A 21,307-nucleotide genomic window follows, 5' to 3' on the forward strand; every position below is an offset into this window, starting at 1 on the left:
GCGGCGCGTAAGCACTTGAACAAACATTTTCGATCTTGCTTCATTTTTCCGCCATATTAAAATATTTCCAGCAAACTAACATAACCTGTTGAGAGTATTAGGCTTCTGTCAGCCTGGAGGACCTGGAGAAACTCATTGACGAGTTTTACTATACCTGCGTCATGGTGAAACCCAAAACTGCCACCACCACCCCCTGCCCCACCAAGCGTGGATGGCCTGAGGACTCTCCCAGGGCTGCAGCAACTGCAGCAATTCATCCTCGGTAAGTATTTATGTATGCACGGAACGGGCGCGCGCGCACACAAGCGCACATGGGCGTGCACATGCAATACCGCACACACACGCCGACATACTGCAAACACCTCACACAGGCTCTCATTAGACGCATGCGACACGCACCTCACATAGCCAGAAAACGTTCACGCGCACACATGCACAGCGCTTCTCTGTCACGTGCAGCGGGTTTGCAATGCGGGCACGCGCACAAGGACTGGCACACACGCATTACTTAGCTTTACACCTTTTCAGTCAGAGCAGTTATGAACAGTCTAAATCGTTAGCTGGAATGTGCGTGGACTTGGCTCTGGGCCAAAGAGATTGAAAGTGTTAAATCACCTGGATGGTCTAAAAGCAGATATAGCTCTACTGCAGGAGACCCATTTATCGGATTCATTGAATCACCTCCTGTGCTGCTTACAATTTCCAGTCATATATTCTGCCAGTTACAACTCCAAACAACGAGGAGTTGCTGTTTTAATTAATAAAAATCTAAATTTTACTCATAAGGATACAGTTACTGACCCAGAAGGCAGATTTGTAATCATCAATATATCCATTCAGAATAAGGACTTTTGTATAGCGAGTGTTTACGGTCCTAATGTTGACGACTCTTCCTTATTTCACAGATTTTTCACCTCACTCTCAGTTCACTCTGACTCCACAATCATTATCGGAGGAGACGTCAACCTTGTTTTGGACCCTGATCTTGACAGACTCAGCACAGCAGCAAACCAGCGTACATGGCGGTCTGCAAGTATTCTAAAGCAGTACATGAATGATCTGGTTCTCTGTGACACGTGGCGCTCATGTCATCCAAGCACTAAAGGGTTCACCTTTTTCTCTCCAGTTCACCACTCACACTCCCGTTTAGACTATTTATTAATCAGTAACTTTCTTTTAAAAAAATATTCAAAGCTCCAATATCCATCCAATTATTATCAGTGATCATGCACCAGTCTCTGTAAATATCTCTAGGGAAAAATCCACACCCTCTGGTACAACCTGGAGGTTTAATACGTCTCTGTTAAAGGACCAGGAATTTCTTGAATTCTTTAAAAAAGAGTGGGCAACCTTCTTAGACTTCAACAATACTCCAGACATCTCACCATGCCTTCTTTGGGAAACAGCAAAGGCAGTCATGAGAGGGAAAATCATTTCTTATTCAACGCACAAAAAACGTAAAGAGGAAAAAGATTTATTAAAATTAGAAAATAAAATCAAAACCCTGGAGACTGCTTATACTGCTTCTGCACAGGAACACATTCTGGGAGATCTGAAAAATTTAAAGCTGCAGTTAAATGACATCATTAATAAACAAACACAATTTCAAATACAAAGGCTATGACTTGAAAGATTTGAAAACTCTAATAAATCTGGCAAATTTCTGGCTATTCAGCTTAAAATTAATAGAGAAAAATCATCAATAACCTCTATTATGGACCAAACAGGAAATGTCACTCACGACCCGGTCAAAATTAATAACGCATTTGAAAACTTTTATAAAAACTTGTACACATCACAGATCAATCCGTTAGAGCAAAGTATTGACTCATTTCTTAATAATGTAAACCTACCCAGATTAAATGAGGATCAAATCACAAACTTTGACTCTCCGTTCTCGTTGTCTGAACTTCATGAAGCTCTGTCACTTATGCCTAATGGTAAAGCACCAGGGCCTGACGGCTTTCCTGCTGAGTTTTATAAAGAATTCTGGGAACAACTGGCACCAACATTTTATAAAACGGTCACATCTATTAATGAGAGCCAATCAATGCCACCTAACATGAACTCAGCCAACACAATCCTTCTTCTAAAACCAGACAAAGACCCCACTAGTCCTTCAAGCTATCGCCCCATTTCTCTAATCAATGCAGATGTAAAAATTATCTGCAAAGCACTAGCACAGAGAACAGAAAAAATCACCCCTCACATAATTGACTTCGACCAAACTGGATTCATCAAAGGCAGACACTCGGATGACAATGTCCGTAGACTAGTTAATATAATAGACTTTGCCACCATTGAAAACCAGGAAATGACGGTACTATCGCTGGATGCTGAAAAAGCCTTTGACAGATGACAGAGTAGATTGGAAGTTCCATATTGCTGCCCTCCATAAGTTTGGGTTTGGAGAATCATTCATCAATTGGATCAAAATATTATATCACAACCCCAATGCATAAGTTAGAACTAATAAACAGACTTCAAACTGTTTTTTTCTTGGAAGAGGAACCAGACAGGGTTGCCCACTCTCTCCTTCTCTTTTTGCTATATTCATTGAGCCTCTAGCTGCAGCAATAAGACAGAATGAGAGCATTATAGGAATATAAACCAAACACAGCCATCATAAAATTAGTCTCTATGCAGATGACATATTACTGTTTTTAAGGAATTTACATTCTGTAAATGAAACAGCAATGATCATTAATGAATTCTCCTCCATATCAGACTATTCCATTAATTGGAATACGTCTGTTTTATTACCACTCAACAGGAATATGGAACAAAGGCTCACAATTCCACTTAAAACAGGAAATATCAAATATCTGGGTATCTACTTTTCCCCCAAACTATCAGAACTGGTGCAGCTAAACTACACCCCATTACTGAAAAGCATACAGGACGATCTAACACGCTGGACCAACCAGCCTCTGTCCCTTATGGGCAAGGTAGCCATGGTTAAAATGAAAATCTTACCCAAAGTTAATTATCTCTTCTCAGTGATTCCCACACAACCGCCATTAAAATGGTTCAAAACATTAGACTCATCCATATCAAGCTTTTTATGGAACAATAAACCTGCAAGAATTAGTCTAAAAACTTTAAAATCTGCAAAAAGCTGTGGAGGATTAGAATTACCTAATTTCCACAAATACTTTTTTGCAAATAGATTACAATAAATCTTAAAATGGTTAAAAAATAATCCAGAAACCAACTCATGGTTAGACTTGGGTTAGACTTGGCGTTATGTGGAAAGATCAACCTGTCAGATCTACCATTTATTAGCCAAACAGTTAAAAAACAGGATTGTTTCAAAACTATTAATATAAACGCCACTTTAACAGCCTGGTGGGAATTTCTCAAAATATCAAAATTATCACTTCAACCGTGCAAAATGACACCCATCTGGAAAAACCCGGACATCCCGGACAACAAAAAAATGATTCACTTCCCAGCTTGGCAAGCAGGGGGCATAAAACAACTAGAGCACATAATTATTGATAGAAGATTCATAACTCCCCAGGAACTTCAAGACAAACATGGAATAAATAACTTCTTGGAATATCAGCAACTTAAATCAAGTATTACTAAAAAGTTTAAATACAGAGACAACGATTTAAAGCTACCAGATGTAGTTACCACTCTGATTAATTTTTCAATGAATAGAACTTTCTCCAAAATATACAAACTTTTATGTAATTTAGATAACAATATCTCCCTTCCAACAACAAAATGGGATGCAGATTTGAACATCAGCACAGATGAAAGCTTCTGGTCAGAACTTTGTCTAAACACCTTTAAACTGACAAAAAGTCCAAATTTGCAGCTAATCCATTTTAAAACTCTACACAGAATTTACTACACTGGACAGAGGATGTTCAAGATGGGTCTCAGTAACTCAGACATTTGCGAGCACTGTTACAGTAATCTACCCGACAGCTACATGCACGCACTGTGGTTCTGCACACCTGTCCAGGCTCTCTGGCAGCAGGTATGTGCCGATTTATCAGTCTGGTTTAAGGTTTCAATCACGGCCTCACCGTCACTTTGTGTGCTTGGTGACATGAGGGCCATCGATATAGAAGGATTGGCATCTATCATTTTCATAACTCTTTGTATTGCTAAAAAAACTATTTTAATAAATTGGAAAAACAAGAAAAATATAAGTACAAGTCAACACAGAAATCTGCTGTTTGATCATATCAGCTTGGAAAAAACGTCATCCCAAAGTTCAAGTAACTTTGAAAGAATTCGGTCTCTCTGGTCTCCCGTGGCTGACTCCATGACTTAGGGGGTGGGAGCCTGGTCGTCGCTGCTCCTTGCCCTTTTGCCGTGGTTTGGGGTGGGGGTCGGGGCCTCCAGTGCCTGGCAGGGGCGGTGGGGGCTCCGTTGGTCGGGGGGTCGGGTCCGGTGCCTGGGTGGGGCGCGGCGTGGTCCTCTGGGCTTAAGTGTGGGGGGCGTGTGTGGGGGGGGGTGGTGGTGGCTTGGCTTGGGGGGGTGGTCCCTTTGCCTGTGCTGGGGGGGTTGGCGGGGGGCCCTGCTCGGGGGGGGGGGGCAGCGGCGCTGGGCGGGCTGACCATCTACACCTGGGGCTGGGATCGGTCCTTCCCTGGCTCTGGGACAGGACGGGACAACCCTCTTGGGGCCCCCGGTCCCTCTGGGGATTATCCGCTTCGGCTGCTGGGTCTGGGGTGGGGTGGGGTGGGGGCTTGTCAGCCCTGTCCTATGGGGGGGGCGTTCTGGGGGGGGGGGGGGGGCACTATTGGTACGGGACATTGGGGGGTTGACGGGTCGGGGTCTCCGCTGAGGCAATCGGCGGTTGCCCCGGCCGGTTGGCTGCCTCGGTCCCGTCGAGTCCTGACCAGAGCTATTCTAGGGCCGGCGCTTGGGGGGGGGGCTTGGGCTTGCTCCGGAGGGGCGGCGCTTTCTGGCTCCTATCTCTCTGTGTGGGGTGGGTGGTGCTGGGCCTTGGGTGTCGGCGCCTCGGGGGATGGGGTCCCCGGGCTGGGGTGGCCTGGCCCCAATGCTGGGGGGGGGGGGCTGGGGGACGGCTGCTTGACCACCGGGGGGACAGTCTACCAGCTGTCCCCAACCTACCCCCTTCCTCATATAACCTCATATTAGGGTGAAGGGGTGGGGGGTTTAGCCTGCGATGCGCCTTGGGGGGGGGGAGCTATTTGGCAGTGGTACCCCTACCATGGTTGCCGTATGGAGTGGGCCCCCCCTCTTTCGGGTTTATTTGCAACTTAAACATGCTTGGACATCACTGCCAGCAAGCAGCGGATGTCCTCCTAGCACCCTACCTGCCAATTTTAACCGCACCTTAGACATTTAGGGCCCCTTGGTGGGGAGGGTGAGGGGACATCACTGTGAGTAATCAGGAGATGTCCCCTCAGTGCCCTACCCGCCAATTTTAACTGCACCCCCCTTAGTACACACACCCCTCCCCCCTCAAAATATACACTCCAACATATAACACACACACATGCACACACACATTTTGCAAGGAAGGTGGGACCTAGGACCATCTGTCCCCTACCCCTGCCCTGGTGGGGGGTACGGGTCCCTTGGCGACGGCTGCCGTGTCCCTTGGGTGCCGGTCTCCTCGGCCCGGGGGTACTCTCTCCGGGGGGGGGGGGGGGGGGGGGGGGGGTTCACATTACACCTGAGCCGGGGGTGTCCGTGTCCCTGGGGCTGGGTTCTGGTCCTTGCCCCTGGGCGCTGGGCCCCACCAAACTTCCAACAGTGGCCGAGCCTGGTCGGGCCATGTTTTCAACACCCCTTGTGGGCCCCCCTTTTTCCCCGGGGTGCTCCCCTCCGGGGTGGGGCTGGCTGGCCCCTGCCTTGCTCCTCCCTTTGACCAACCGTGGGCCGGGTGGGTGGCTGCCTGGAGCGCAGAGCGGGTCTCCCTTGGGGGGTCCTGGCTCGTACCTGGGGTTGTGGCGGGGGGATTCCCGGAACTCCTGGGTGGTGATGGGGTGCTCGTCTGGGACTGTGGGTGCCCTTTTCGGGTGGGGCCCTGCGTTAGGCTCTTCCGGCGCGGCGGGGGGCTGCTCTCCTGGTTGTGTTAGCTCACCTTTGCACTAACAGTTTGCGTGATTGAATGAATGAAATATTTCACACTAGTTGGTTTTAAGGCATAAGTATGCGTGTGTGAACACTATCTGTTTTGTGTACATGTTGACATGTGGACATTTTTACAGCTAGCAGGTGTGTTGATAACATTTCAGTGTGTGTGTGGACAGGCCCCGCCCTTTTTGTACTACATTTGAAGCTTACCGTAATGATGAAAATGATTTTCAAACATGATTGAAATTAATAAAGTTTGGCCTCAATTACAAAATATGTCCAACACAAGAGGCCCTCAGCTCTCATCTGTCTGCCCAGCTGTTGGACAGGACAAGTTAGAAAGAAAAAAAAAGTGGGACAATATTTCTCGTGTGGTGTCTGCAGCGGGTGGGAAGAACATGAAATCCCAAGACATGAAAAAGACAAACAGAATAATTATTAAAATCAGATTTTTTAACAGCTTGTTGAATCGGATCCGTGTGTTCCTAGTTGCCGTGTGTGCCGACAGCCAAAAACGTTGCGTTCTCACTCTGTTCTAGGTTGTGGAGAAAAATAATGAAAATTAGCAAGTAGATCCATACTATGGAGTCTGACACTCACATGTTTTTGAAGATGAGGAGGAAGAGAAAACTCCTCATTGTTGCTCATTTTTTGTTTATTTCTTGGCATAATTTTTGAAACTAAAATCTGCTATTGGCAGGATCAACCATGAGCTTTAGTGTGCAGGAGTCAGGCTTTCTAATAGGAGGCGAGCATTGACTGTAAATACTCTACATGCGGTTTATGGTGATGGGCCCACATGTGATTCTTCTTTGTCACCACAATTGCCTCTTTTTTTTTCCATTTTACACGTTTTTGCGTGCAATATTGCCACCAACTGGATTCGTGAATGTATCCTGAGATTATCAAATTAAGGCTCGCCATGTACACTTTTTTTAATTTGGGAGAAGATTTTCAAGATATTTTGATTTTAGTATGTGTATAATCTTGTTTAAGAATTTTATTCTTCAAATTTCCAGATAAGAGAAAGTTAATCAATTTTACCCTCTGAGTATGAGAGACATTTCATAATTAAAATTGCAATATCTAGAAATCTTCTCAATAAATTGCACTTGAATGCGAATTTTCCGAAAGATGAGGTAAAAATTAGTCCAATGAGGAAGACAATATGCAAGAGGCAACAGGTAGCATCCCAACTGAAATCGGTGATTTGGGGCCTGCAAATACAGTGCCACATCAGGTGAAATATCACTGCTTTCCATCATGGATGTTTGGACAGCCAGAAAAGAGCATTTCACTCAATGTGGTTTATAATATTTGAGAGGCTGGAATACTGTTTTTATTTTGATTTGGCCAAATACCTTTAAAGGCCTAAACAGATTGTAAAGGAAGAGAAAAAAAAGTTGCAGCTGAAAGAGAGATGAGGATTGGAGGATGGTGACATAATTAAAGCAGGAGGTGGAGGGAACAATGGAGAGATAGAGGGAAAGTGAGAGAAGGAAAGAGCCAAAAATGAGCTCTTTAAAGTTCTTCTTCCATCTTTCATTCACTATTGGGGAACCTGTGAACACATTTCTGCTGCATGTCCTTCCTTGTTTCTCTGCCTCACCAGTGTAGATCCACCTTTCCCTCCTTTGTATCGACCAGCTATAAAATGTCCTTCTCCACCCTTTGTACTGCATCTCCACCTTCATTTTCTCCTGCGTGTCGCTGTACTCCTGTCTGTCCTCTTAACTTCTTCATTCCACCACCAAGTCTGTCTGTTCCTCATTCCAGATGACACACCAAGTACCTTCCTTCCAGGCCTGTGATCACTTTAGCTGTCCAGTGATCTGTCTGGCTACACTCTCCCCAGGCACCCCTTTGCAGTTACCGAATTCTTTCCAATTAAAAAGTCTGCACAAGATGCAATAAACTTTGTAGCTCCCACCACTCTTATATATCAACCTTGGGTGTTTTAAACACGATAGGAAAATCGTGGTGTAAAACCATATGGTCTCTTAAATACACAGGACATCCATCTCTCTTGTTTCCATCATGCCGTCTCTTCATACTTAGTTCATACTTTCAATAATCTGGTGAAATAGTATTTTAACATTTTGCAGCTAATGGGAACTTCCTTCAGTCACATTTTTTTTATTTGCTGTTGAAAAAACCAAACTAAATAAGTTATCTGGTTCCTCCTTTCTCTGTGTTGTGCTTTAGCTCTTTATTCAAAGCCCCTGACTGCAAATGAACTACATACGGATTGAATAAATGGTTAATGTATTTTCAGACTGTTATGAATTACTGGCAGAATGCAGCAGTGACGGTTTTAACAAAATTGGCAAAAATTAATATTTTGTTGTTACTTTGTCTGATTTTCGTGGTGTCTAGTTTGAAGTAATTAATAGTTTTTTCATTAAATGCCAGTTTTCTTTAAAAAAAAAAAAAGAAAAGAAAAGAGCCACATAGACTCAATGCATATAAAATACCCCCAAAAAACTTGCAAATACATATATTGTTTTTTTTTAAAAACAAAGAAAAAGAAAAAAATCTAAATTTCTGCTTTAATTCTAAAAAACGTATAGTTTTGCATGGGGTGCAGTCCAGTTGCAAATAAAAGGATTAAATTGGTCTGACTGCATTGGATTAAAGAATAAGGTTCAATTTTGCAACCATGAGAGCACTGGTGGAGGCAGAGGTTTTAATCACACCGTGGGGACCACAGGACATTTATTGCAACTTTAGTTTATTCAGCTTATACATATTTTAAACACATCTTAGGAGCTGCAAAGTTAACACATGACATGGTGGTTATAATGGCATTAAGATGTTTTTTTCTTTTTTAGAAGAAGCTTATTTTCAGGTCTGAGCATTACCATATAAAGAATTAACATCAGGAATCAGTTTCTTTACAATTCATGATGTCTAGTATAATGTCCTTTGTATAATGTGCTCAGAAAGCAAAACATTCTGAGCTCTTAAAAGAAACATCCACATGTCACCCTTGACTGATCTGTACCACTTTTAATTAACCTATTAGTCATTGTCCTACTGTTCATTTCAATTTTTATTGCATTTTTTTCTTGTAATGTATTTTTATTTCAGTTGTTTTAACCGTATTTTATTTTGTATTGGTGCCCTTTGGCCCAGGTCTCCCTTGAAAAAGAGATGTAATCTCAATAGAATTTCCTGGTAAAATAAAATAGAAAAGAAAACAAAAAAAAACCATTATACTGAGCCCTTGAAAACCAGCAAAGAATGAGATGAGCTCCAATTCATATTTTTTCTTTAGATAAGAAAAAAAATCAGCTCTGTAAATTTTGTTAAATGCGCATGTGCATCAGATATTTGCATATACTGTCCGTAAACTCCACTGAAAGAGGTTGAATTCCTTCAAAAAATCAAATTTTAACCTCAAAAGTCTCCTTCAGTAGCAAGCTAGCACATCCCAGTGTGCTCTTTCAATATTGTATACATGTTCAACAGACAACAGACGGAGAAAACACAGTTTTTACACATTAACATGATCGTTATTCTGCTATCACAGATCAAGGTTATAATAGTTTCGGATTTTTTATTAGTTTTAGTTTTTATTTCGTTTTGAATTTTTGTTTTTAAATTTATTTAGTTTTAATTAGTTTTTAGAGGCAGCTTTACTAGTTTTTATTAGTTTTTATTTTTCGAAATTGCTTCGTTTTAGTTTAGTTTTTATTAGTTTTAGTTTTTTCTTCTTTTTTTTTGTAAATTAGGATATTTGTCAGGTGCATGATTCAAAATCACCAGAATAAGTATTGTATAATAAAACTCAATCAAAGATACATTTTGAAACACTAATTATTCAGAGGACACAAGGACAACCATCCTTAAATTAAAATACAACAGCCGATAAAAGCATTACGTGACCTGCTCTCGCTTCTTTTTCGGGGGAGGGCGGGCGACAGGCTAGCTTGTCTAGGTACTGTTGATTTGTGTTTTTGTGTGCGCCTTTTAAATGTACTTTCAGATTCGTAGGGTTTTTCCCTTTGAGGAGCGTTCCACAAATTTTGTCTCCAAAGACTTATGTATTAACAAAGACGAAAACGAAGGATTTTTTGGGGTTAATATTAGTTAGTTTCAGTTCGTTTTATACACACAACAAACAGTTTGTTAGTTTTCGTTTTTTTAAAACTCTCGTTTTTATTTTTATTTCAGTTAACGAAAATGTTTTTTCAGTTCTAGTTTTAGTTTTTTCGTTCGTTTTCGTTAACTATAATAATCTTGTCACAGATGCATAATGAACGTACAATACATGTTTCTCTGCTGGTGGTTTACATTCAGTTATGTTTCATGATTTTTTTTTTAACACAGAATCTCTGGAGGAAGCGATCATGCAAGTGCTGTCATGGCCTTCTTCTCATTAAAATCCTCTTCCACTTTCCGTCCAGGTGTTTAACATCCACAGTCTTATTTTCTTGTGTTTAATGACTTGAAACTACCTTTGTAGCACAGTTGCCAGTTGTCTCGTGGCAGTAGGCAGAAGAAAAGTTGGATTTAAGACACAGTTTTCAATCTTTTCATATTCATATCTTTTCATATTCCTCATATTCCCTTCTCAATGAAGGGTTGAGTTTTCCAAATCTGTCCAAGTAAAGGTCAACATGGCAGCCTTTGTTTTAAAGATTTGCATTTAAGGCAAAACGTTTGAAGGCTAAAAAAGGAAACAAGTCTTTAAGAAGATCGAAGAGAAGCTCCGACAGGTCTGCTTTGGGTGCTTCTTTGCAAAACTGAAAACTCTTTGTTGTACTTCTCCAACATGTGTTACAGATGTTTAAAGGAAAAGCTGCTCAACTTTAACAGTGATTTGCAAATGCTTGTTTTGAGTTGCCACGTAGGACTAACAGTCAAAGCAGAAAAAAATCTGTTGCTGAAGAAGGAGAAAGAGAGATACAGAACACTGCACTAAAGGTCTGGCATCAGCGGTTTTCATTTGATCAAATGTTTAAACATTTTAAACATTTTTTTTTAAGTTTTACTTTTTCTAACAACCTGATAGAAAGCTCAACTTTCCATGTGTTAAAATACAGTATGCTAAAACAAAAAAGTGCCTTCACTGCTGCACACAGTAAGAGTGACAATTTCTTTTTCAGATTTCCCTGGGATGTGAAAAACTAGTGCATAAATACCATTGACTGTTTATAAGAACTGAACTGACATTGTGAGGACCCATCTTCCCTGGCATTTCAAACAGGAAGTACACACCGGCTACAAGAAATAAAAAATCAATAGACTTCTATTGAGAAATAAACAGCTATTACTCAGTCACTATTTGTCAGAATAACCATCCTTTCTCCACTTCCTATTTTTAACATGTTCTTGTTAATCCTAACTTTTTTCCATGATATTTTTTCTGTAAAACAACTTATTTTAGTAATAAACTGACCAATCAGATGCCTTAACAAAAGCATGTGACATTACATTGAACGTTCGAAACGTTTCATTAACAAATTCTCCTGAGCCCATTTTCAGTGGAAGGGGTGTGGTCCTCCAACAAGCTCACCTCCTACTTTGGTTGCCATAGAAGCGTTGACTAAAACTATCCCTGACCAATCACTGGTTACTGAGAATGTCTGGCTCCAAAATCACAGCATCCAAATTGACAAAAAAAATTGATGTTTGACTGAATTGACTTCATTTTGTTGGAATCGGAAAAAATACTTTTTCTATGGGTGATGTCACACTCACTCACTCCAGTTCTCTTAAACAGTCATTGATTGATGCTAACTAGATTAGTGAATATAGACCACAATGCATAATGTTTGAAAAATGTGTCATTAAAAGAAAACTAATTGTTTATTTTTTTTTAAATCATCCAAGTTTTCGTCATCAGAACATAAATGACATAAATAGTCATTGTAAAATGTTAGTATTTATTAGAATTTTATTTTGGCAGATGGGTGACATCATTTTTGTCGGTCAAATAAAAAAGGAGTGAGCTTTTGCCTAAATTAAGTTAAAGTCCAGGGCACTGGATAGTCCTGCACTACATAGCCTCGTAGTAGGGAATTTAAACATATCCCATTAATGCTGTACTGGAATTTCTGGATATGAATAATCGAGGTGGAACCATTGCAGTTGATGATGAGGTCAGCTCCTGCTTCATATGCCCAAAAAGCTGTTGTGAATGAAAATGAGATGTTTGCTCCTTCCCACTGTAAAGAACCTTTAAGGTAACTATCATTTAAATGAGATCTCTAAGTTAGGGTGTACAGCGTAACAGTCTTAGTATCCTTGGTTTCACCAAAGCCTGACAGAAAGAGATTGCTTTATCCACAAAAAGTCTTGTAGGAGTCATTAATGTGACTCCCACATTAAGGATTCAGGGAGTTGTTTCTTGTGAATGTAGATTAGAAGTTTGAATGTGGCTTTCAGACCTTTAAGCATTCTCTGTATCTGTGTGTCAACCTGCTACAGAGGTTCTGTATGACCACTTCTTTATGACCACAGAGATTCTGTGGTCATAAAGAAGTCTCCACGCAGGCTCCATTTCTGTGGAAAAATCTGTGATTTTGGCAGTTCTCACTGCAGTGGATAATGAGAACCGGATAGCAGTGAGCGTCTTGATAGTCTGGAGGCTCCCCGTCATCTGTAGTGAGACGCTCAGACAGAGAGTGGGTATTTTCACTGGGACTCTCCTGGTCATCCAGACTTCCGCTCCTCCAGAAACAGCTGTGCTGGGACCCGTAACGGCACGCCAAGGAGAACCGGCTACCACTGAAGGGGATGCGAGGGCTGGATCTATTGCACATGCTCAGGGCACTCCTGGAGAACACGGATGAGCAGCTGATTGCTCGGTGACAGCGCTCACAATTCTGACGAATTCCATTAAAACTGGATGGGCACTGGGCCAGATCCATTAGGCCAGCTTCAGAGTAGCTAGGAACCAGTTGCTGGTTGGAGCGAATGTGCCATTCCAGCTCTGTGCTGTCAATAGTGTTTACACGGGGGATCCGGGGCCAGTAAGGCCTATCGTCACACTGGGTCACGGGGATGTAGTCGTGTCCAAAGAGCTTCTCCACACGATAGTGAACATATGCAGTGCGGTACTCATTAAACACTCTGAGAGGCCAGGAGAAGGTGAGGAATGAAGCAAACCAGAAGATGTAGTGGGACAGATACCAAGGTTGGTGCTCTGGGTCAGACAGCACCATGACATACTCCTTCAGATCAACATTTTTCAAATGCATGCCCTCTCTGGCTTCCATGTAGTCGTCGAGGCCCTCGTTGTCAGTAAAAAACTGTGCTCTCTGAGTCAGGTAAGAATTCTCAGACTCCACATTGGCAAAACTAAAGCACTTGGTTAACCGCATTTTTGTAAGGGGAGACTTCTCTAGACCCAGCAGCTGTTTCGAAACATCTTTGACCCCACAGTGGCTGTAGTCAAACTCAGCCTCCGCTACATGTGTGTTGACTCGCTCGTGGTACACCTGTGTACTCGTGTATGCATCCCCATTGCGATAGCGGGTGACCTGTCGGGTCCTACGGACGTAGTGGTAGCTGATTGCCTTCCACCAGATGCAGGGCTTGGCCTGCTGCATCCTCTGGATGCACTCACAGATGCCCTCCATGTCCACTTTGTGCTGCAGCTCGTCCTTCACATGACAGTGCCAGCACTCCACTAGGTAGACCAGGTAGAGCATGCCCAGCAGGGCCAGGGGTATATAAATGTAGCCATCAGAGCAGGGGCTGTCATGGTACATCATGGATTTTCCTTTGAAGGCACTGTCAAAGCTAAGGCGTGTTACCTTGGTGACATGACACCAGATCATCACCCCCACACAGCCGTACATGAGAACAGACAGAAGGAGGCATTTCCAAAAACTCTCCCGGCAAAAGGATTTGCTCAGAGACTGCCTCAGAGGTCTTTGCTGATGAGAGAAAAATGAAATAAGATTATTATTTTTGTCATGAATATAACTCTAAGGCAAAAAAAAATCTTTTAAGAGTCTGTAGGGGAATAGATTATGTTATTTAAGCAAAAATGTGTCTGTGATCATGGATTTCCACAAAAAGGGCAAGGCAGACATGTCTGCAGTGTCTGTTGGCGCACACATTCAATCATTGAAGCTCTGCAAAAAAAGGAATTTGGATAAATGTCCCGTTACCTCGTCTCTGGCATCCTCCTCGAGAACGGTGGTCGTGCTGCTTTCACTGGCAGTTGCCACCGACGCAGGAGGAGACATGGTGCCTGGCAGATAATAGGGATAATGACAAGGGGTGGAGTGGAACAAGATTTTCTGTAGTATTCTCCGCAGCTTCTTTCACCCGAGTGGAGCCGCCGCTATGCCGTTCAGGAATATGTTTTTTATAGGGGAGTCGAGGAAACCCGATTGGTGTGGAGACCTCCGCTTCAGCTGTCGGTGCCGCGGTAACGTGGAAGGGGAGGAAACGGCTCCATCTGCGCGTAATGACCGGAGGAATGTGCCCCCTGCCCACAGGGACCCCCGCGGACTCGTGGAGGTGTGCGGGTGGTGACGGTTCGCCAAAAGCTGGTGCGGTCACTGTCCTTGGTGCTGAATGAGGCATAATGCGCCGCTTAAAGGAACAATCTAGTTCCATCCCAAAACGTGTTTATTTCCCTACGTTTGTCCCTCTGGACCAGGGGTCTGGAACCTTTTTGGCCGAAAGAGCAATAAACACTTCATATTTGTAAATGTTATTTCGTGAGAGCCATATAATATATTTAAACTAAAACTGAAAATACAAGTGAATGTGGGCATTTTATGTAATTTCAATATTTTTAAAGTACAATAAGTCAGTGGATTCTTTTTAATAACATTGTTATTGTAACGGACTGAGTTGAACTGGGTGGCTGTTGGGTCTCGTTCTAAGTTCCGGAGTTCACTGAACGCATCAAGCAGAGATGCTGATTGGCCCTCAGTTCTGTCGCTCAGCCTGTCGTTGGGGGGTTTGGACCAATGGGGTTCAGCTATGGGCCGAATAAGGAAATAGGAGGACTTTTTATTTTTTTTTTATTTTTTTTTTTTATTGAACAATTGCAACATACAAAACAAGAAAATACAACAATTATGCACATTTAATGTACAATAGAATTCTGAATACAGAACAAACATGTTGCATTCTTTAAAAAATACTAATTATTAATAATAAACACAAAAGGGAATAAGAAATAAAAAGAAACAAAAAAATAAAGAGAAAAGAGAAAATGCGAGAGTAAATCTATGTCAGCACTCCAAAAGATTTACAGATGCTAATTGTTTTTTGAGCTTTTGTATTTTTTGAAGCAGAAATTAAGTTTAAATAACGCTGCAGTTCCAGTTTGAACACAAAGAAATCCGGTTTTTTATTGGAAAATTTTCTTTTGTGTATATGAAATTTAGCGATAAATAATACCATGTTTACACAAAAGAAAGCATCACGGTCTTTGACATCAAAGCTATGAAAACCCAAAAGTATGTTTTTATAATAAAGTTGTATGTCAGCAAAAATAGAATCGGTGATAAATTTGTGAATGTTTTTCCAAAATCTGTATGTAAATTCACAAGACCAGAATAAGTGAGAGCAGGTTTCAGGTTGTTTCTGGCAGAAAGTACAACTGGTGTTTATGTCAGCCTTAAATTTAGTTAAATAATGCTTTGCTGGATAAAATCTGTGTAGGAGTTTAAAAGAGATTTCTTTGACTTTATTTGTTAAGAAGTATTTTTGTGGTAAAGACCAGACTTTTTTCCAATCAATGTTAGAAGTGAAATTAGCCCAATAATAGATAGCTGATGGAACAGAAACTAAATTATCTTGAAACAAAGCTCTGATTTTTGAGTTCAACTGTTTAGCGGAAGTGAAGCAGAAATTACCCAGAGGAGATTTGAGCACATCAGGAGGATGAAGAGTCAGAGGATGAGCGCTGTAGAAACCCCTGAATAACATGCAAAGCGCAGACGGGACGGCATCAAACACTACTGCAAATTCTTTTGGAGTTATTGGTACTTTATACTGCTTTGTGAAATCTGAGTAGTTATATAATAATCCAGGTTCTTTGAATAATTGATTGAGGAAAATTATACCATTATTAAACCAATTATTTAAAAACAGAGTTTTCCTTTTATAGACAATATTACAGTTATTCCAGATAATACAACTCTGTGGAGAAAAGTTGTGTTTGTAGATCAGAGCCCAGGCTAAGAGAACCTGTTGATGAAAATTTGACAGTTTCAAAGGGATTTTTGGAATACTATAGTTACAGCATAGCAGAAAGTTAAGGCCTCCTACCTTTGAAAATACAAAATGTGGAATAAAGTTCCAGATAGATGTGGGGTTATTAAGATATTTCTTAATCCAGATTACCTTGAGTGTATTGTTAAGGGCAGTAAAATCAATACAATTTAAACCGCCTTTATCAGAGGTATTTAAAATAACAGATTTTCTGATATAGTGAGTTTTATTTCTCCATAGAAAGTTATATAATATTCTATTAATTGTATTGCAGACTGTGTTATTAACCTGTAGAGATTGAGCTGCATACGTCAAACGAGAGATTCCTTCTGCTTTTGTAAGCAGAACTCTGCCCTTCAAAGACAAATCTCTTTGCAGCCATTGGTTTAGGTTTTTTTTGGTTTTATCTATTATTGGAGAGAAATTTGTAGAACATTTGGATTGCATATCTTTAGTGATTTGAATACCAAGGTACGTAACAGATGTTTTTACAGGAATACCTTGGATAGATGTAAGCAAACAGTTTTTAACAGGCAGAATTTCACATTTATTTAAATTAAGGGTAAGTCCTGAAGCTTTAGAAAAGGATTGGATAATATTAATCGCCACAGCTACTTGTGAAGCGTCTCGGAGAAAGAGAGCAGTGTCATCTGCTAGTTGACTTATGAATATTTCCCTCTCAGCCACAATTAAACCTTTTAATGGGCTGAGTTTGATATGTAGGTTGAGGAGTTGAACAGAAAGAAGAAACAGATAGACTGATAAGGGGCATCCCTGCCTTACCCCACGTTTCAAGAAGAATCTAGGAGAAGTTCCGCTGGCGAGTTTTATAGAACTATTACTATTGACATATAAAGTTTGAACAGCATTGCAGAAGAATTGACCAAAACCAAATTTATTTAAAGCAGCAATAATGAAATTGTGTTCTAAAGAATCAAAGGCTTTATAAAAGTCTAGAAAAAGAATGAGACTGTCATCCTGCACGAGTTCTGAGTAATCTAGTATGTCTAAAATTAATCTAATATTGTTTGAGATATGACGATTCTGCATAAACCCAGACTGATTTTCATCAATAATTGTATCTAAGACTGGCTTTATTCTATTTGCAAGAATCAAAGCCAATATCTTATAATCACAATTCAATAAGGTGATTGGTCGCCAGTTATCTAAGGAAAGAGGATCCTTTCTCGGTTTAGGGATCAAGGTAATCAGTCCCTGAGATAACGTGGGAGGGAGTGCACCCTTGTTAATGCTTTCTTCAAAAACTTTTAATAAAAATGGGGCTAAATTGTCAGAAAACTGTTTATAGAACTCGGCAGTAAGGCCGTCTTTTCCAGGAGATTTATTTATTTTCAGATATTTTATAGCATCTGTAACCTCATTCAAAGAGATGACATCATCACAACAGACTCTGTCCGCTTCACTCACTGGAGTAATATTATTGACAGTGTTAAGAAAGGTAAGGGCAGATGTTGAACAATAGTTGGAAGAATAGAGTTTACTATAAAAATCAGAACAATATTTTGCTATGGTACTTCTATCATCAGAAATGACCCCATTAATATTTAATTGTGAAACAGAATTGCTATTGGACTGGTATTTCTCTAGCCTGAAAAAATAGGCAGAGTTCTGCTCTCCTTCTTCAATCCACCTTCTCCTAGATCGGATAAACGCGCCTTCTGCTTTGCGTTTATAAATGTCATCTAACTTGTGTTGTAAGTCTATTAAAGCTGTTTTATCCGTTTCATCTAGGACATCTGTTGGCTTAGATGTAAGAAGAGCAATCTTCTGTATTACATCTGTCTCAACAGCTCTTCTTTTTTTTGTTAAGTCAGAGCTATATTTTCTAAAAAATTTACCAAGTTCGTATTTCAAAAGTTCCCAATTATTACAGAATGAGTGTTCAGCTAGTGCATTGTTCCAATAAAGTTTTATTAAGCGATGAGTTTCAGAAATCACCTCCAGATGCTCAAGAATGGTACTGTTTAACTTCCAGTATGAAGCTTTAGTGCCAGAGGAGCTCGACAAAGGGACGGTTAGATGAATTGTTTTGTGGTCTGAAAGCGGTGTGGCATGAATATCTGTTTTAACATTTTTTAAGTCTTTAGAAGTAAGCCAGAAATCAATGCGTGAGTGTCTGGTCTGTGATTTGTTACACCATGTATAAGCTCTTTGGTTTGGATGCGAGTCTCTCCAAGAATCAATTAAATCTAAATTTTGTGCAAACAACTTTATAGGAGAGTTAGAGTCTGGACTCCTGGGAGGCCATCTATCCATAGAGTTATCAAAAACTGAGTTAAAATCCCCTCCAAATATTATAAAAGACTTTGGGTATTTAGACAGCCAGTGCAATAAACGTGTTTCTAGTCTATTGAAGAGAAGATTATTTTCTGTTTGAGAGTTGAACCCGTACACGTTGACTAGAATAAAGACGGAATGGGCTACTTCAAGTATCATAAAAATGTAATGACCATCTTTATCGCTGTCAGATAGCAAAACTTTTCCATTGAATCTGTTTTTGAGAATGCAGACACCAGCAGCTCGCTCTGTACCATGTGACATCCACACATCATTTCCCCACTGTGACCTCCAGAAGGATTTGTCTTGTTCAGTTGAGTGGGACTCTTGGATAAAACAAAAATCTGAATTAAACTGCTTACAAAACAAAAAAATGGCTTTACGTTTAACATTGTTTCTTAAACCTCTCGCATTTAAAGAAATAATGGATAAAGACATGAAGTTGAAATAGAAAAAAAGAACAAAAACAAAAGATATTTAGACCAAAGAAGAAGAAAAAAGAAGTTGAGTTAAGGATTTTTGGTCGCTTAGGAACAGAAAGAGGATAAGAACCTGCAAACCATTACAAAAAAAGCTGTGAACTAAGACCCTAACAATAATTATTTCCTTATGAAATAACACCAAAGTGATGGGCGTTATTAGTCCCATCTTACTCATAAGAGTAAATGTTTTAAGAAAAAAATAAATAAAAATAAAACCCACAATGCTGATACTTGATTCACATTTAAGTATAATGTAATACTTAAAATAACATTATAATGTTATATCAAAAACAAAATTAAAGCAAGATAAAAATTAAAATAAAAAGTAGCAGCTTGAATGCAATAGCTTATGAGCTCAAATAAAATCAAATTTTAAGCAACAGTATCATTTTTGATAAATGTGGAAAATAGCAAAAAACGTTCAGATCCAGCTTTCACATCTGCAGCCTTCGTTAAGGCGGCAGGATTTCTTTACCATTCACAAAGGCACGTCCTCCAACAAAGAACACCAGCTTGTTCTCCCTCCTGGCTTTCTCCACAGTCGGTTTCTCCGTTCGCGGTCCTCAGCAGACAGATCCTCCGCCATCCTCAGGTTGTGTTCTTTCAGGAAGGCAGATTTCTTTGCAGCGCGCCAGACAGCATCGCGGTGAATCCTCGCAGTGAACTGGATGATGATCCCTCTCGGTTGGTTGTTGTTCGGTCTCTTCGGGCCGAGTCTGTGTACCGTATCCACAACATCGGGGAGTTTGTCTTTTGCCTCCGGTAGAACAGACTGGCAGATCTGGATCACTTCTTGCCGCACGTTCTGATTTTCTTTCTCAGCCAAACCGCGTAGTTTCAGATTCCAGCGGCGGGAGTAGCTTTCCAGCTGGGAGATCCTTTTTTCCTGTGTTTCCACGATTGTTTTATATTTCTCCAGTTGTGCCTCAGCGTGGACCACTCTGTTCTTCATGTCACTAATTTCAGTACAAACGACATCAACGGAGCCTTTTACAGCTGAGATTTGCATGGAGTTCTCCTGCACAGCTTTTTTCATCTCAGAGATCTCTCTGGAGTTGCCGCTAATTAACTTTTCCAGAGTGTCTGACCTCGAGTTTATCAATTGTGTGAGTGACGAGAGTTGAGAAAGAACAGCCTCTGTCTCCGTTTCTGTGACTTTTCTCAGCTTACCAGCTGGGGAAGCAGTGGGTGTGCAGGGAAGAGCAGGGAAGTCTTCTTCTTCCATTAGGAATGGTTCCGAAACTGCCTCCATGTAGTCATGCATTGAGTCAATTAATTTGACTTTAGCATCAGTAGTCTTACTCGACGCAGACGGCTTTGCAGGATGGCTAACGTTAGCAGGTTTGCTAACAGAGCCAACACTCGCTAGCGATTTCTTGAGTTCCGTCTTTCTCTTCTCGGCTTTGCTCATATTGCTTTGAGAACTATGCAAAAAGTATAAAAAAATGTAAAGAGGTAAAAAAAAATCAAGAAAGGGTCTTTGCTCACCGTGTATTATTACAAAAAACAGTTAGGTTTGCAGAGCTCAGCCAAACACGACTGTTCAGAGCGCCATCTTGGTCACCCCTCAATAGGAGGACTTGTACTGGGGAATATAAAGAAGGGGGGGAGCGCTGTCGGCGGGACAGATTCAGGAGTTGCTGATTAAGTTGTACGGCGTTGGTTACGGCCTGCAGTAACCAGAATAAAGAACCTTAAAAGAGGTTAAGTCTCTGTTCCTCAGTGTGGGAAAGGGACGCTACATTATGCTGTTGCTATTAAATAATGAGTATTTTTTTACCATTAATGTGACTTCTGGTGCTGCATGGTTTTGCTGATGGTCTAGTCTGGTTGATACTTGGTGAGTTTAAGTTTCATGCAGGTGTTGAGACTTTCATCAATTAAACGTGATCGTAGGTTGGTCTTATTGTTCTTTAGATGTGAGAAAGACTGCTCACATGCAGACGTGGAGCCAAATATTGTCAGTAAAGCAATACTCACACGCTGCAGTGTGTGGTATGTGACGGGCAGCGTGTTCTGATCAGTGCGCGTCTCACCTTGCTGACTGCACACAGTACCCCTCCCCTTTTCCTGCTCAAAGACGGGAGCGCGCAGCTGTAGGGACGGCAAATGAGTTTCAGGGTTTTACAAACTCTGTGTTATAACAGATAATAGCAAATTGATAGTGGCGCAGATTTTTTTTCTCCAAGCACTGCTACTACTGCGCGCCCCCCTGGCATCGCATCGCGACCGAGAAGGATTGGTCTAATGAAACTGTTTTTAAAATA

At 41.0% G+C, this 21,307-nt stretch overlaps 1 protein-coding gene across 1 annotated transcript; it reads right to left on the reverse strand.

The window, feature by feature from the left end:
- Positions 1 to 11,393: 11,393 nt before the first annotated feature.
- Positions 11,394 to 14,820, reverse strand: LOC101173529 (transmembrane protein 151B). Its single transcript, XM_011480691.3, has 2 exons — positions 14,196 to 14,820; positions 11,394 to 13,958 (listed from the first exon to the last, which is right to left on the reverse strand). The coding sequence occupies exons 1-2, from the start codon at positions 14,271 to 14,273 to the stop codon at positions 12,549 to 12,551; spliced, it is 1,488 nt and encodes a 495-aa protein (XP_011478993.1). The 5' UTR covers positions 14,274 to 14,820; the 3' UTR covers positions 11,394 to 12,548.
- Positions 14,821 to 21,307: the final 6,487 nt, after the last annotated feature.

The sequence above is a fragment of the Oryzias latipes genome, chromosome 22 (assembly GCF_002234675.1).
Source record: "Oryzias latipes chromosome 22, ASM223467v1".
Lineage (NCBI taxonomy): Eukaryota > Metazoa > Chordata > Actinopteri > Beloniformes > Adrianichthyidae > Oryzias > Oryzias latipes.

Bases quoted from the DNA above. Each gene is read 5' to 3' on its own strand.
- LOC101173529 (XM_011480691.3), bottom strand. From the start codon at position 14,273: ATGTCTCCTCCTGCGTCGGTGGCAACTGCCAGTGAAAGCAGCACGACC. The intron at 13,959-14,195 runs GTAACGGGACAT...TTCTCTCATCAG, and splicing joins AGGAGGATGCCAGAGACGAG to CAAAGACCTCTGAGGCAGTC.